Genomic DNA, 14966 nt, shown 5'->3' with positions numbered 1-14966 from the left:
TCAGCTGTATAAACCACATACGTGCTCAGGCAGCTGAGATCTCACTTGTATAAACAGTCTTGGGTTCTGCACTTTCTGTTTAAAATTCCTTCACACCCATCATTTCTTAAAAGTCACCGTGTGTTGTTCTCTAGAGAATGGTTCATCATGTACGTGGCTGTTTTTCCAGCGATGGATCTTTAAGTCATTGCTGAATCTTTGGAACGTTGTCACGTGTCGGGATAGTTTCCCCGAGGTGTCATCAGTGGGTCAGAGGCCTGTAGCACACACCACCAAATAGATTTCCAGAAAGACTGTGCCAGTTTGCACCTCCTGCCCACAGTGAACCTCTCTGCCCCATCCCTGTTGTGACCTTGTTTTTCCAGAGGTGGGGTGAAGCCTCACAGCGGGGACGGGCGTCTTCCAGCCAACACCTCAACCTTCGTCCCATCTTCTAGGTCAAGCCGCTGCTGCAGGTGAGCCGGCAGGAGGAGGAGATGATGGCCAAGGAGGAGGAGCTGGTAAAGGTCCGAGAGAAGCAGCTGGCAGCCGAGAACAGACTCACTGAGATGGAGACACTCCAGTCCCAGGTGGGTTTCTGCGCTGCTGCTCCTAGTGCTGCCACCTGCCGGGCATCAAAGAGCAAGGCATCTCTGGAGTTGAAGGAAATGTTTCGACTGATAAGTCTAGGAAATCAGTCATTAATTTTACAGACCCTGTTGGGAGATGGGATGGAAGGATCATGAGTCTTGGTTTCAAGCCCGAGCCATCCCACTTGATCTCTATCAGCCCATTTCCTAAGGACCATGTTGCTTCTGGGGCAGTTGTGACAGATAAAGGACACGATGTTTAGAAAGTACCTGGGAGCTTAGGCCCTCTCTAGGTGGAAGTCAGCCTTCATCTGTTGGTCAGCACGTTCCTCTCCCAGCAGGGCCCTGAGCTAGGGAGGTCAGTCCTGGGGTGGTGTGCGGTGGTGACGAGGAGCTGGCATTTTCCCTGTGTCCTTGTAGCTCATGGCAGAGAAGCTGCAGCTGCAGGAGCAGCTCCAGGCAGAGACAGAGCTGTGTGCCGAGGCTGAGGAGCTCCGGGCCCGCTTGACGGCCAAGAAGCAGGAGCTGGAAGAGATTTGCCACGACCTCGAGGCCAGGGTGGAGGAGGAGGAGGAGCGCTGCCAGCACCTGCAGGTGGAGAAGAAGAAGATGCAGCAGAACATCCAGGTAACCCCAGGGCAGGGCCGGGTACCGCGGAAATGGTCGAGGGGGCACCAGAGCCAGAGAACACAGAAGTCAAGGTTTTCCTAGTGAGCCGGCTCCTCATCTTTTTGTCCACTTGCGGGTCTCTTGTTTTGGTGCTTATTTCTGACATATACACCTCAGATGAGCACTGCCCCATGGAGCATCGCAACTTGTTTAATCTCCCTCCTGTCAGTCCGCGCTCTGGCTGGCCTGGAGAGTGGGAGGCAGTCAGCAAGGGGCTGGGCTGGGCTCTGCTCCCTGCCCATGTCACTGGTGGGAATCTCGTTAAGGAAGCCCTTCAGAACAAGTGACCAGAAAGTGGACCAGGGGTCTTGTCCCTTCAGACCCTGATTTTAAATACCTGGTTCCAGAAGTAGCGACTGGGCCACATTTCATCCAGTCCTCTGGGTTGGGAGCCTGCCGTTCCTCACAGTGTCTCTGGTTTGGGGGTAGGAACTGGAGGAGCAGCTGGAGGAGGAGGAGAGTGCCCGCCAGAAGCTGCAGCTGGAGAAGGTGACCACCGAGGCCAAGCTGAAGAAGCTGGAAGAAGACCAGATCATCATGGAAGACCAGAACTGCAAACTGGCCAAGGTGGGGCCCTGAGTGCACTGCTGCCTGGTGGTGGGAGGTCAGGGCAGTGCTCGCAGTGGTGTGAGATGCATGGTGGGAATTGAGTGGTTACCCTGCAGTGTCGTGCTTCAGGCTCACGGCTGGACCTTCCGGGCTCTTCTGTCCACAGCACTGAGTTGCCTGCTCTGTAGCAGGCTCTTCTTCCTGGGGGTCCCATGGCTTCTGAGAACTGGGGTCCTATTTGAAGGGTTGTTTCTCATAAATGGAGGCCCTGGGTGGCGTGAATGATTAAATGCTTGGTTATTAACAGAAAGGTTGAAGATTCAGGTCTACCCAGGGCTTCCTGAGGAGAAAGCTCTGGCAGACTGCTTCCAAAAGGTCACAGCCATTGAAAACCGTAGGGAGCTCAGTTCTACTCTGAAACAGATGGGGTCGCCATGAGAGAACCAACTGGACAGCAACTAGTTTGGGTTTTTTTTTTTCTCATAAATGAATGAGGTGTAAGGGAAAGGTTTTGATGTTTCTCCTCTGTGGTAAAGACTTTCAAGAGCTTTTTGAGACCTGAGACTTTCTAGAGCCACGCCTCAGCCGTTACCATCAGCCACCTGTGGCGTTGTACGTGCCAGGCACCAGTGGTGCTCACCGGGAACCGTGATGGCTTGGTGCTGGTTGTATAGTGCTCCTTTAGCCATCTCTGAGGTGACTGGCTATTTCTTCTGGGGACTGGGTTGTATCCTGTCAGCTTCTGGCCCAGTGAGTAGATAAAAGAGACATGTTGGAGGAGAAGGAAGGACAGGGCCAAGATGCTGTCCTGGATCTCCAGAGGGCGAGGAGGTTGGAATGATGCCCGTCTGAGGATGCCGTGAGGTGGTAGTGTGATTCTTCATAGGCTAGCTGTGTGGTAGGTGTCATGGGGGGGCCCTACTGAGCAAGGACTCCACAAAGTGAGAAGAATAGCCCAGGGGACTCTTTGGAGGGCATTTCAAGGGCGTGAGGAATGGGGAGGAGTCACAGCTAACATGGTGGATGAGTGGGAGGTAACACAAGTAAGCACCATTGTGGTGCCTCATAAAGGGACAGTGCCAGAATTCCCTCACCAGCGCTAGCTGGCACCCTGAAGTCTTTCTCACCTGAGCCCATAGGGTAACAATACAGGTCAAGGGAAGGCTTTGTCTATTTGGGCCTTAACTGTGTTCAGATCCTAAGGAAGCTTATCTGGTTATTTCAGGAGAGCTAGCCGTCTTCTGAGGGGGCGTTGCTGGCTTAGTTGTGAGATTCTCACCTTCCATGCAGAACGCCCTGGTTTAATTCTCAGCCAGTGCACCTCAGGTGCAATTACCACTCATCCGTTAGTGGAGTCTTGTGTGTTGCTGTGATGCTGAACAGGTTTCAGCAGAGCTTCCAGACTAAGATAAACCAGGACCAAAGGCCTTCTGATCTACTTCCAAAAGTCAGCCAGTAAAAACTGTGTGAATCACAACAGTCCAATCCACAACCAATCATGAATATGGTGCAGGACTGGGCAGCATTTTGGTTTGTTGTGTGTGGGGCCGCCATGAGTCAGGCCGACTTGACGGCAGCTAGCAGCAGTGCTCTTTCAAAATTACCCTTTTGGTCCAGGAAATCCTAATGAACTGGATCAAGTGTTTAAGGCCCTGCCTCTCCGTTCCATTCTAAATTTCTGGGAGTACCATGCTTTGAGGAGAGTTGTGGTGTTCTTTGCTCAATTAATGCTAAACTCTTATCTCTTCCAACCCCCCCAGGAGAAAAAGTTGCTGGAAGACAGAATAGCTGAGTTCACCACCAACCTTACAGAGGAGGAGGAAAAATCAAAGAGCCTCGCCAAGCTGAAGAACAAACACGAGGCGATGATTACTGACTTGGAAGGTAAGCGGGTGATGGGCAGGAACTGGCCTTCTGAAACACAGGCAAGGTCAAGGGGAGACTTGAAGAGAGATACAGGACTTGGAAGTTAATGGTGGTGTTGTTTTCCTTATTTTAGGTGTTGGGTATGAGTGTTTATGTATCTCATTTTTTTATATCTTACATGTTGTACAGTAGTGGTATACTTAATATTTTATATAAATGATTAAAAACTAAACTCTCCCATCTTTTTTCCCTCCTTCCTTCTCAGAGCGCCTTCGAAGAGAAGAGAAGCAGCGTCAAGAGCTGGAGAAGACCCGCCGGAAGCTGGAGGGAGACTCCACGGACCTCAATGACCAGATTGCTGAGCTCCAGGCTCAGATTGCCGAGCTCAAGATGCAGCTGGCTAAGAAAGAGGAGGAGCTCCAGGCTGCCCTGGCCAGGTGAGGGGCCAGACCACCAGCCAGTGGTGAGGTGGCCAGCAGGTGTGGTATTACCACACGTGGTTCATGCTGTGGTTCTTGGTGTGTCAGCGAGCTGCAAGCACACTTTGTTACTGCCTTGAAAGCCACGTTCATGGCAAAACATTTCTTATCCATTAAAAACACAACCTAGGGCTCCTTTGTCTTTGCATATTTAATTGTTTGTAATTAAAAAAGTCATCCAAAACTGTATCACCCAACCACGACACCCCTTTCCTTTCCTGGAAGAATTCACTTTTTGGCTTTTTAAATTTCTTGACTATAGGTCTACATTTATATTTTTACTTAGTTGCCGTCATTACAGACCATAGCATTGTATTTCCTGCCCCCCTTTTTTTCTCATTTCACATTGGAATTACTTTTGATGTTGAAAATTCTGAATCTTACTTTGGAGAATAAATTGATTCCTCTATGAAGTTTCCCAGTTCTTCAAGTGGTATTGCCCTTAAGTATTTTGGATGCTTCAGGTGTTGTTTTTGCTGAGAGGAGCTCCTAAGTGCTATGATTATGCCTACTTGAAGCAGGTTTGGCTGTACCTCTCTAACAGCCTTCTGCAAATGCTGCTCTTCAAGGTAAAAATGGCCTCATACTGATGTTGTTGATCTTTTTGACAGAGTGGAGGAAGAAGCTGCCCAGAAGAACATGGCCCTGAAGAAGATTAGGGAGCTGGAATCTCAGATTTCTGAACTCCAGGAAGACCTAGAGTCTGAGCGTGCTTCTAGGAACAAAGCCGAGAAGCAGAAGCGGGACCTTGGGGAAGAGTTGGAGGCTCTGAAAACAGAGTTAGAGGACACCTTGGATTCCACCGCTGCCCAGCAGGAGCTCAGGTATGTCATGGGCTTGACTGGCCAAATCACAGAGGATGGTTTGTGGAGGGCGTGGTCCAGGAAAGGGAAGGCCTTGGCCTGGACCACACACACAGTGGCATTACTGTTATGTAAGAGAGAACGTGGAATGTGATGGTTCCTCAGTAGCTTCTCTCTACTGAGTAGAAGACCTGGTTACAAACCCACTTCACAGCTTGGGGTGCGACAAATGTGGGATTTAATGTTGAAAGGATACCGAAGGCCTCCACAAAGTACTTGAACTTGGAGTGTAGCATAAATAGCTGAGGAGGGAGGCCAATGGGCAGAAAAGCTTCCTGGGGCAGCCCATACCCCTTGCTGTACCTGTCCGTGCAGCCAGGGAAGAGCCCTGGGGGGCAGCATCACTCCAGGGTCTTTGGCCTCCATTTTGAGGGCATGTCTCTGTCCAGGTCTAAACGTGAACAGGAAGTGAACATCCTGAAGAAGACCCTCGAGGAGGAGGCCAAGACCCACGAGGCCCAGATCCAGGAGATGAGGCAGAAGCACTCACAGGCCGTGGAGGAGCTGGCAGAACAGTTGGAACAGACGAAACGGGTGCGTGAACTGCTCCGTGGCTGCAGGGAGGGCTGGGCTGCTTTAAGGGGAGGGTCCCCCTGAGGGCCGTGTGGACTTTTTATAAGCCCTGGAGAGCAGAGCAGCTCCAGCATCAGTCCATCTGGGTCTGAGTCCCGGCCTCACCCCTTAGCGACTCTGTGACTTGGGCAACTTGTGCCTCAGTTTCCCCATCTGTAAAAGAGGATAATGATGGTTCTAGCTCATATCATTAGGTGAGGATTAGATGAGTTGACAATACATATAAACCGGTTAGATTATAAGGGTTTCATAAGTTGTTAATATATGATTATTATCATTATTATTGTTTTCAACCTGCTAGACCAGAAAGTTTCAAGGAATCAGAGCAACCCTGAAACTAAGTGTCAGAGGGCCGTAGTGGTCCCTTTTCTGAAGCCTGGGATTTCTCTAGAACACCCCAACAAGTGGTTGACCAGGGTCTTCTTGGAAAACCCTGGTGGCATCCCAGCTGGTTTCTCACTCAGGCAGCTGATAGTGGGGAATCCCTTGACAGGACAAGTTCTGCCTCCTCGGGGCGTCCAACTCACAGCCATGGTTGTTAGCAGCTGCTCCCATATGGCAACCTATAGAATATCTTTAGAAACATGCCTTGTCTATTTGTCTCCCTTTGATATCAGTCTTCTTCTGTGGAGGTTAAAGCCTTCCTTTGTTCTTCAGCTGTTTTCAGCCCGTGTGCTTTTCTGTTCACTCAGGGTCCAGTTTACCTTGTCAGTGACCCTGTGGCCTCATCAGTGCAGACTAGAATGGGATTATTGCATTTGTTTTGTAAATTCTGTTTTGTTTTTGAGAGCACATTACATCATTACTTTGAAGAGAACATTCAGAGGCTGTACTAGAAGCCCAAAACAGTTATCATTTCCCTCATCCTATGTTAATACTACTAAAGTCATAACATCAGCAACAACGCCTTTGTCTTAGTTTCTTGGAGCTCGCTGCTATAACAAATACCACAGATGGGTGGCTTGAGTGAACAGAAATTTATTTTCTCACAGATTTAGGAGGCTAGAAGTCCAACTTCAGAGCACTACTCTAGGGAAGAGGGTCCTTGTCTCTTTCAGCTTCTATTCCTCTGGTCCTTGACAGTCTTCATGTGGCACGGCATCTGTCTTCCTGTCTGTGCTCCCTGGCTTCTTACCTAATCTGTTGTTCTCATATCTCAAGAGTGATTGGTTTAAGACACGACTTACACTGATAAGGCCTCACTAATATAATGGAAAAAAGCCCCGTTCCCAAATGGGATTATATCCACAGGTATAGGGATTAAGATTTTCAGTACATATTTTGTGGGGACACTGTTCAATCCCAAACAGTCTTACACTGGAAAATTTCCACTCCCCGCCCCGCCCCAGCAGAGGAGGCTTGGGCAGAGGTTATTTTAGAGGTGGGGAGGTCAGCGGCTGAGAGTGCAGGTCAGGCCGAGCCCTCCAAGTCCACAGCTCTTTGGAACCACACCATCCCTTGAACATGCCCAACATCGATCTTGCCGTTGGCAGATAGCAGTTTCTGGATCTGAACATGGCTGTTCTTCCAGTGCCATTAGAAGGGCCAGCCTCGTATCAGGGCACAGGTCTCTTTTCTACCTCCTGGCTTCCTTCCCCACCAGGTGAAAGCCAACCTTGAGAAGGCGAAGCAGACCCTGGAGAATGAGCGAGGGGAGCTGGCCAACGAGGTGAAGGTCCTGATGCAGGGCAAAGGGGACTCCGAGCACAAGCGGAAGAAAGTGGAGGCCCAGCTGCAGGAGCTCCAGGTGAAGTTCAACGAGGGCGAGAGAGTGCGCACGGAGCTGGCCGACAAGGTCTCCAAGCTGCAGGTAAGGCTTCACCGGGACCCAGGCTGGGTGCAGCCCCTCAGCAGCTCCCCTGACCTGGCCCAGATCTCCAGGGCTGCCTCTTGCTTTCTCTCTTGCCTCCAACTCAGATGAGGCCTTGTGCTTCAGCTAGTGACTTAGGCCCACTTTGCTGAGGTGAGGCCAGATGCAGTTATGGTCAAGTTCATGGTCCTGTGTCTCTCCCGCTCCTGTGCAGGTTGAGCTGGACAATGTCACAGGCCTTCTCAACCAGTCCGACAGCAAGTCTAGCAAGCTGACCAAGGACTTCTCTGCTCTGGAGTCTCAGCTACAGGACACTCAGGTACAGGGCAGTGCTGGATGCCCTCTGCTGGGCCTTTCCTGGGGGACCCTGTGCTTTGGCCTCAGTTGCCAGACCCCAGGTTTCCATGACAGCTCATCTCATGACCTCCCTCCTCATCCAGGGTCTCTGGGTGGCTCCCTGCCAGGCCTTTGTGAGGCTTTTCCCTAGATCAGAGCAGACTTGCTCTTTCCTCCTGCTGAGGGCGTGGGTGCTGTGGGGCTTTGACATTGTGTCCCCCAACCCAGTGTCCCCTGAGCATCCACGCCTCCTCTCGTCTTGGGAGTAGGAGCTGCTGCAGGAGGAGAACCGGCAGAAGCTGAGCCTCAGCACCAAGCTGAAGCAGATGGAGGACGAGAAGAACTCCTTCAAGGAACAGCTGGAGGAGGAGGAGGAGGCCAAGCAGAACCTCGAGAAGCAGATCGCCACCCTGCACGCCCAGGTGCGGTGCTACCCCATGACACGCCCCAGGGTCTGTCGGACTGGGGGCTCAGGAAATGGGTCAGGGACTGCAGGCTGGGAGCTTCCAGCTGGCTGCTAGCCCAGGCACCGGAGGCATCTCACTGTCCATCGGGACCACCATGCTTCCCTCTGGCTGGGCACCTCCTCACAAGAGTGCAGCCTTGTGCTTGCAGATCAGGGCCTCTTAGCCTGGGCCCACAGGTGGAGTTCAGGGACTCACTAACTTGCTGCAGCTCAGCGTTGTCTCCATTGTGGATGTAAGCTATGGAGTAGCAACAGTACCTGTCGTCAGCAGAAGTCACCGGTCACTGTTACGTCAGGGCTGTGGGAACATCCCTGTGTGTCACTGCTTCAGAACTGTCCTCCCCCAACCTGTTGCTGAGCTCATGATAAGATTTGTTCCTGAAGAAGCACGTAGATCACTGTGCCATAGTGTTGTTAAAATACTGTGACAACTGCATTTTTCTAGAATTGATTTACATGGGAATCTTGCATGTCGTTGTTGTTAGTTGGCAGTCAAATCAATTCTGACTCATGGTGACCCCATGTGTGCAGAATAGAACTGCTCCATGGGGCTGTGACCTTTTGGAAGCAGATTGCCAGGCCTGTCTTCTGAGGCCCTCCCGGGTGGGTACGAATTGCCAACCTTTAGGCTAGTGGTTGAGCACTTAACCCTTTCTGTACCACTCGGGACTCTGATCGTATATCCTTTATGCATATTGTGATGTTATTGGGAGGAGAAGCCTGTCAAAAGATCAATATTAAGATCCTAACTTGGGACTTCAATGTGTCAGGTCAGAGGATCTGAACCCACTCAGGATGGGTTAACAGTCCGTTCAAAGGCTCCATAGGCATAACCAGCATGTCCACGAGGGTGTAGGTTTTTCTCCAGGTACAAGAAGGGGCTGCAGGATGGATACCTGTGGTCTTCTCCTGCCTGCAGCAGACAAGCATCCCGGGGGAGCCCCATCCCTGCTTCCTGGGGAACAGTAAGGGAGGTGGCCCCCATCTCTGGGCCTCAGTCTTTATAAAATGAGAGGCTTGGTGTGGATTATTACTGACAGTCCTTCCAAAACTGACCCACGACTGGAGCCTTTCCCTGGGCTCCATGTGTGAGGTAGATGCCCCTTTGCAGAAGCTTCGTTTTCCTGCTCCTCATTGAAGAGGGAAGTGACTCGGGGAGTCATTGCCATAACTGGGCCAGCACCCTGGTCCCCTCTTCACAGTGTAGGAAGCCAGCCTCCAGGGACGGGCGTGTTACCTGAACAGGTGCCATCTTGGGTGTCTCCTTTCCCAGGTGACCGACATGAAGAAGAAGATGGAGGATGGTGTGGGGTGCCTGGAGACTGCAGAGGAAGCCAAGAGGAAGCTCCAGAAGGACCTGGAGGGCCTGAGCCAGCGTTTCGAGGAGAAGGTGGCCGCCTATGACAAGCTGGAGAAGACCAAGACACGGCTGCAGCAGGAGCTGGACGACCTGCTGGTGGACCTAGACCACCAGCGGCAGAGTGTCTCCAACCTGGAGAAGAAGCAGAAGAAGTTTGACCAGGTGCGTGGTGGCTCAGCTCTGTCCTTCTCCTGTCCCCTCCTTTGTAGTGACGCGGCCTAAGGCAGAGGCCACCGTAAGAGGAGTGGAGCCTGGGGTTTGCCGCGGCAGACCTAGCCCAGTGGGGAGGCTTTGGGGGGACTTGGCTCTCAAAGGTCCCCTTGCTGTCCTGCTTGTTGGGGGCCTGGAAGGAAAGCAGTGGGAATAGGGCATCTTTTTTGTTTGTCTGTTTTGGTGAAGATATACATAGCAAAACATACACTCGTTTAAGTTTCTACACGTACAATTCAGGGACATTGGTTACATTCTGCGTGTCGTGTCGCCATTTTTGCTTCCTTTTCCCAGATTGTTTCACCACCATTAACTTAGAGTCATTGCCTCCAGACTTCTCATCCATACTTTAGAGTTGCTGTGGTCAGTTTGATGAAATACAGATAATTCTTAAAAGAGTGCAGTGCTCAGGGTAAACATTCTATACTAATTGAGCTAAACTGTTGTTTGGTTTAAAGATGATTTCAGAGAATAGTTTCAGTTCAAGGTTTAAAGATTATCTCGGGGGTCCTCTAGTCTCACTGGACCCAGTTAAGTCTGGTTTCCATAAGAACCTGAAATTCTCTCCCACCTTTTTTCCTATTTCGATCAGGCTCCAGCTACTGAGTCCTTGATCAAACCATTCAGTAATGGTAGCCAGGCACCATTCAGTTCTGGTTGCATGGCAAAGGAGTCAGTAGTTCATGGAGGCCATTAGACCTGGAGTCTAGTTCCTTCTTCTGGAATAGGGTATTTTAATTTGCTAGCCTTAGGAGTGACTTTTTCCCTGATTTTTTTTTTTTTTTTTTTTAATATTTTCTATAATGAACCCGTTTTAGCATTATTACATCTTTCTGTTTGTTTATACCTCTTCCTTATTCCAGAAGATCTGAAGCAGCTTCCAGGGACACAGACAGGGGCAGGATAGAAAAAGAATAAATCAGGGGTGGGCAAACTACAGCCTGCAGGCCAAAGCCCTTTTTGTCAAGCTTTATTGGAACACAGCTGTGTTCGTTTGTTCACCTGTTGTCTGCGGCAGCTTTTGTGCTGCAGTGGCCGAGCTGAGTAGTTGCTGCAGAGTCCGTAAGGCCTGCAAATCCTAAAATACTTACTATTGGGTGCTTGAAGAAAAAGCCTGCCAACCCGTAATAATTGAAACATTGGGGCAAAGGGCCTGAAAAGGTGTAAAAAGAAGGTACAGCCAGGGGTGGGCCCATGCAGAGGATGGACACCAGAGGAATTTCAAGCCAACGTTAGAGGAGGGCCACCGATGAGAATGGGCTCCTAAGCAGTGAATTCACGCTGTCTTCAGGATAAACACCAGCCAGTTGTTCAGGAGATCCACAGCATTTCTAGGCTCTGAGAGCCAGAGAAACGCTTCCTCCAGGCCCTCGTGGAAGGGGGGCTGTGTGACATACGATGTTATTATTCATTGACAGAAATTAAACTGACTTTACTATGACGTTGTGGAGACAGTCCCTGCCCCTGACCGGTCATGGAACACACTGGACAGTGTGTGCCATTTTTTGAACCAGTGTGTGCCGTCAAGCCACCCAGGCAGCTTGGGCTTCTCTTTGGGTCCTCCTCCTCTCAGTCCCAGCATTGGTGGGGGGAGTCCTCATTCCCAAGTGGGGGTGGATCAGCCCTTCATGCTGCCTGTGGTTGGCAGGCTCAGCTCTTTCTAAGAATCCATTGCTCTGAGCCTCCTGGCACCTGTCTTTGTAAGCTAGAGTGGCCGTAACATCCATAAGTGGATGGCTTTAAGGAACAGAAATTTATTTTCTCAGTTCAGAGGGTGAGAAGTCTGAATTTAGGATGTGGTTCTAGGGAGAGGTCCTTGTTGGTCTATTTCTGCTTCTAGTAGCTGCTGGCAATCTTCAGAGCCTTTGGGTTTGTAGATATATCTTTCTGTGTGTCTGTCTTCCCGTGTGAGTGTCTCTGTCTCTTCTGACCTTTTTGTAACTCAGAAGACATTAGGTTTAAGACCCACCCTACACAAACAAGAGCACATCCACAGGAAGGGGTTCGGATTTCAGTACATATTTTGGGGGGACACAGTTCAGTCCATAACAGCATCCCACCTGTGTCCCAGCTCCTGGCAGAGGAGAAGACCATCTCTGCCAAGTATGCAGAGGAGCGTGACCGGGCCGAGGCAGAGGCCCGAGAGAAGGAGACCAAGGCGCTGTCGCTGGCCCGGGCCCTGGAGGAGACCTCAGAGCAGAAGGCGGAGCTGGAGCGGCTCAACAAGCAGTTCCGCACAGAGATGGAGGACCTCATGAGCTCCAAGGACGATGTCGGCAAGAGCGTGAGTGTCCAGCTTGGTGGGGGAGTGGGGACCGAGAGGTGTGAGTGGACCTCGGGTACCTGCCAGTCCCTCTGGTCTGACCGTGTTCTTGGTGGCAGGTCCATGAACTGGAGAAGTCCAAGCGGGCCCTGGAGCAGCAGGTGGAGGAAATGAAGACCCAGCTGGAGGAGCTGGAGGACGAGCTGCAGGCCACAGAGGACGCCAAGCTGCGGCTGGAGGTGAACCTGCAGGCCATGAAGGCCCAGTTCGAGCGGGACCTCCAGGGCCGCGACGAGCAGAGCGAGGAGAAGAAGAAGCAGCTGATTCGACAGGTGTGTGCTGCCCTTGGACAGGCCTTCCCTGTCGCTGGATCCTGGTGGGCATCCTTTCCTCTCCTGCTTCTACATGCCTGGTTGTACACATACTGTTTCTTCCCCTTTCTCTGTCCCAGGGGCGTTAGCCACTGGCTGTACTGAGGCTTTTATGGTCAGTCACCTTCCTTGGCTTTTAGAGGCCCTATGAACCTCAAGGCCTGGGCTGAGCCCAGCCTCCTGAGCCGTTGGCCTTTCTCCACAGGTGCGCGAGATGGAGGCAGAGCTGGAGGATGAGAGGAAGCAGCGGTCAATGGCCATGGCTGCACGGAAGAAGCTGGAGATGGACTTGAAGGACCTGGAGGCCCACATTGACTCAGCCAACAAGAACCGAGATGAAGCCATCAAGCAGCTTCGGAAGCTGCAGGTGAGATCAGGCTGGACCAGACTGGATCTAGCTGCCCACAGGAGGTGCTGGGTCAGCCCTGGGCTTGGACACCAGTCGGTGACTGGTGCGTGCTGGGATTGCCCACTTTCCCCTCTCTGAGGAAGATCTTGGGTGTCCTTAGCCCCACTTCACAAATGGAGGACTCAGAGGCCCACAGATTGAGTGGAAACAAGATATGCAGGTTTTCTGCAATAAGATTACAATAAGGTTTGCAGTAAGATTGATGACTCTGAGTACATTAAATAGACAAACAAATAAATATAGAACCAGGAATGCAATGGAGTCAGAGAAGATGGTCACTTAACTGGCAGACTTCCAGAATAAATCAGGTGGTGACCCAGGCCAGTAGGACACGGTCCAGCCTTCCTGGACAAATGACTGAATCGGTGGTTCCCTGGGGATGTAGCAGAGAGCCTGGAATGCACACTGGGGACATTTCTGCCTCATGCAAAATTGAAGACTAACAGCCAGTCCTGAGGTGTCACATTGTAACCACTAGACCAGCAACAAGTGGGATAAATTTAAAAATGTATTGTGTACAAGATTGCAGGGCCATAGATACCTAATTGCTAATGGCATTTTGTAACTGGTGCACCGTGGCTGCAAAAGATAAAAAATAAAAAAAAAAACGTTTGACAAAGCTCTTCAGAGTTAAGCAGGAAACTAAGAACAGGAACATATTTGCCGCTGTGGAGCGTGGCCTTGGAGTAGCAGGTGTGCGTTGGGAGCAGCACCGGCTACTGTATTCACATCAGAGGGAGGTGTAGGGAGTTAAAGACAAAAAGCAGTTTGGCGTGATATGCACACGTACTCACTGGTTAGACTGTCAGAAGTACGCTTCATGAATCCCAATGATGAAAAAGAGCCTGACGATGGTACAGGGTAAAAAGGTGTTTTGTCTTTAGTTACTATTTTTGTTAAGCTGGTGAAATACAGCGTCAGGCGAAAAACCAGCTGCATGTTCCTGTTGGCAAGGCGTCCCCGTGCCCCCTTTGCTCCGGGATGGGTCGGGGGGGCCGTGGAGCGGGTGGACACGGGTGGTGGTGGCAAGCTGTCCCCCACCCCCAGGCCCAGATGAAGGACTACATGCGTGAGCTGGAGGACACGCGTGCCTCCCGGGAGGAGATCCTGGCGCAGGCCAAGGAGAACGAGAAGAAGCTGAAGAGCATGGAGGCCGAGATGATTCAGCTGCAGGAGGTGGGCCAGGGGCTACAGGAGGAGGTGCTGAGGAGAGGGTTCAGGGGTACAGAATTGGGGGCCAGGGGCTACAGGAGGAGGTGCTCAGGAGGGGGTTCAGAGCTACAGAATGGGGTCACAGGGTCTGCAGGAGGGGGGTCAGGGGCTGTAGGAAGGGGCTTAGGGCTGCAGGAGGAGGCTTAGAATCTCCAGAAGGGGTGTTCAGGTCTGCGGGAGGTAGCTCAGGGTTGGCCTCCCTTTGGCCAGCAGGTGGCACTCAAGGTCTCCAGCCAGTCAGCCTGAGCCCTGGGCAGGGCTCCTAACAGACTAGCCAGACTCCAGAAATGAGTTGGCAGAGAGTGGTTACTGCTTTACAGGGGAGTTGCCTCCAGGGTTTCATTAAGTAGCATGGCTTCCTGGTGTGATTAAAATGTGTGTGTGAATTAAAATGTGACTGTTTGGGAATGGACTCAGGATTCCTGGCCTGAAATGGACTCCTGGCCTAAAACAAGGTTTTGTGGTAATCTCCACCCCCTGCTGTGTGGTCCCTGCCCGCCAGGGGGCCTCCTTCCACAGATGGTCACACAGGGGATCTCCTGGCCACCTTGGTCTCTCACCACACATCTTGAGAACACGTCCCGAGGCTTAAAGGTCTCTTCTACAGGGTGGCCCTAATGGCTGCGAAGTGTTTGCTCAGGCTTCCAAAGCCCTCACGCCGCTGTCCCTCTCAACTTCGGGTCTACCGGGAACACAGAGGGACCAGTAGGCAGGGTGTCTCTGTCCATGCCATATCCCCAGGGCCATTTCTTTCTCATCTCTGCATTCCTGGCTCCTGGCTTGCTTGGCACTCAGATACAGGGGTCTTTGCAAACATGTGGTGCCTAAGCTATGAATTCTGAGGGAAGAATTATCCCTGTCAGCCAGGGGGGTTCATGAGGACAGCTTGGCGTTGGGGAGGCAGGCCTGGAAAGGAAGGGGTCTGAGAGGAGAGGGCCAGGATTCAGGAGAATGGCTCTTG

General features: G+C 51.5%; 1 protein-coding gene across 2 annotated transcripts in view; it reads left to right on the top strand.

The window, feature by feature from the left end:
* Positions 1–14966, top strand: part of MYH9 (myosin heavy chain 9) — a 105086-nt gene that overhangs the window by 85088 nt on the left and 5032 nt on the right. For both annotated transcript variants that reach the window (XM_049884329.1, XM_049884330.1), the window contains exons 21-35: positions 438–569; positions 990–1196; positions 1668–1805; positions 3548–3671; positions 3919–4090; positions 4744–4956; positions 5385–5529; positions 7172–7378; positions 7593–7697; positions 7984–8136; positions 9454–9702; positions 11822–12034; positions 12133–12345; positions 12590–12751; positions 13841–13969. In XM_049884329.1, coding sequence (XP_049740286.1) covers positions 438–569; positions 990–1196; positions 1668–1805; positions 3548–3671; positions 3919–4090; positions 4744–4956; positions 5385–5529; positions 7172–7378; positions 7593–7697; positions 7984–8136; positions 9454–9702; positions 11822–12034; positions 12133–12345; positions 12590–12751; positions 13841–13969 — 2562 coding nt within the window. The remainder of the gene's footprint in view (positions 1–437; positions 570–989; positions 1197–1667; positions 1806–3547; positions 3672–3918; positions 4091–4743; positions 4957–5384; positions 5530–7171; positions 7379–7592; positions 7698–7983; positions 8137–9453; positions 9703–11821; positions 12035–12132; positions 12346–12589; positions 12752–13840; positions 13970–14966) is intronic.

The sequence above is a fragment of the Elephas maximus genome, chromosome 4 (genome assembly GCF_024166365.1).
Source record: "Elephas maximus indicus isolate mEleMax1 chromosome 4, mEleMax1 primary haplotype, whole genome shotgun sequence".
Taxonomy (NCBI): domain Eukaryota; kingdom Metazoa; phylum Chordata; class Mammalia; order Proboscidea; family Elephantidae; genus Elephas; species Elephas maximus.
This window is presented reverse-complemented; position numbering and strand designations above follow the sequence as displayed.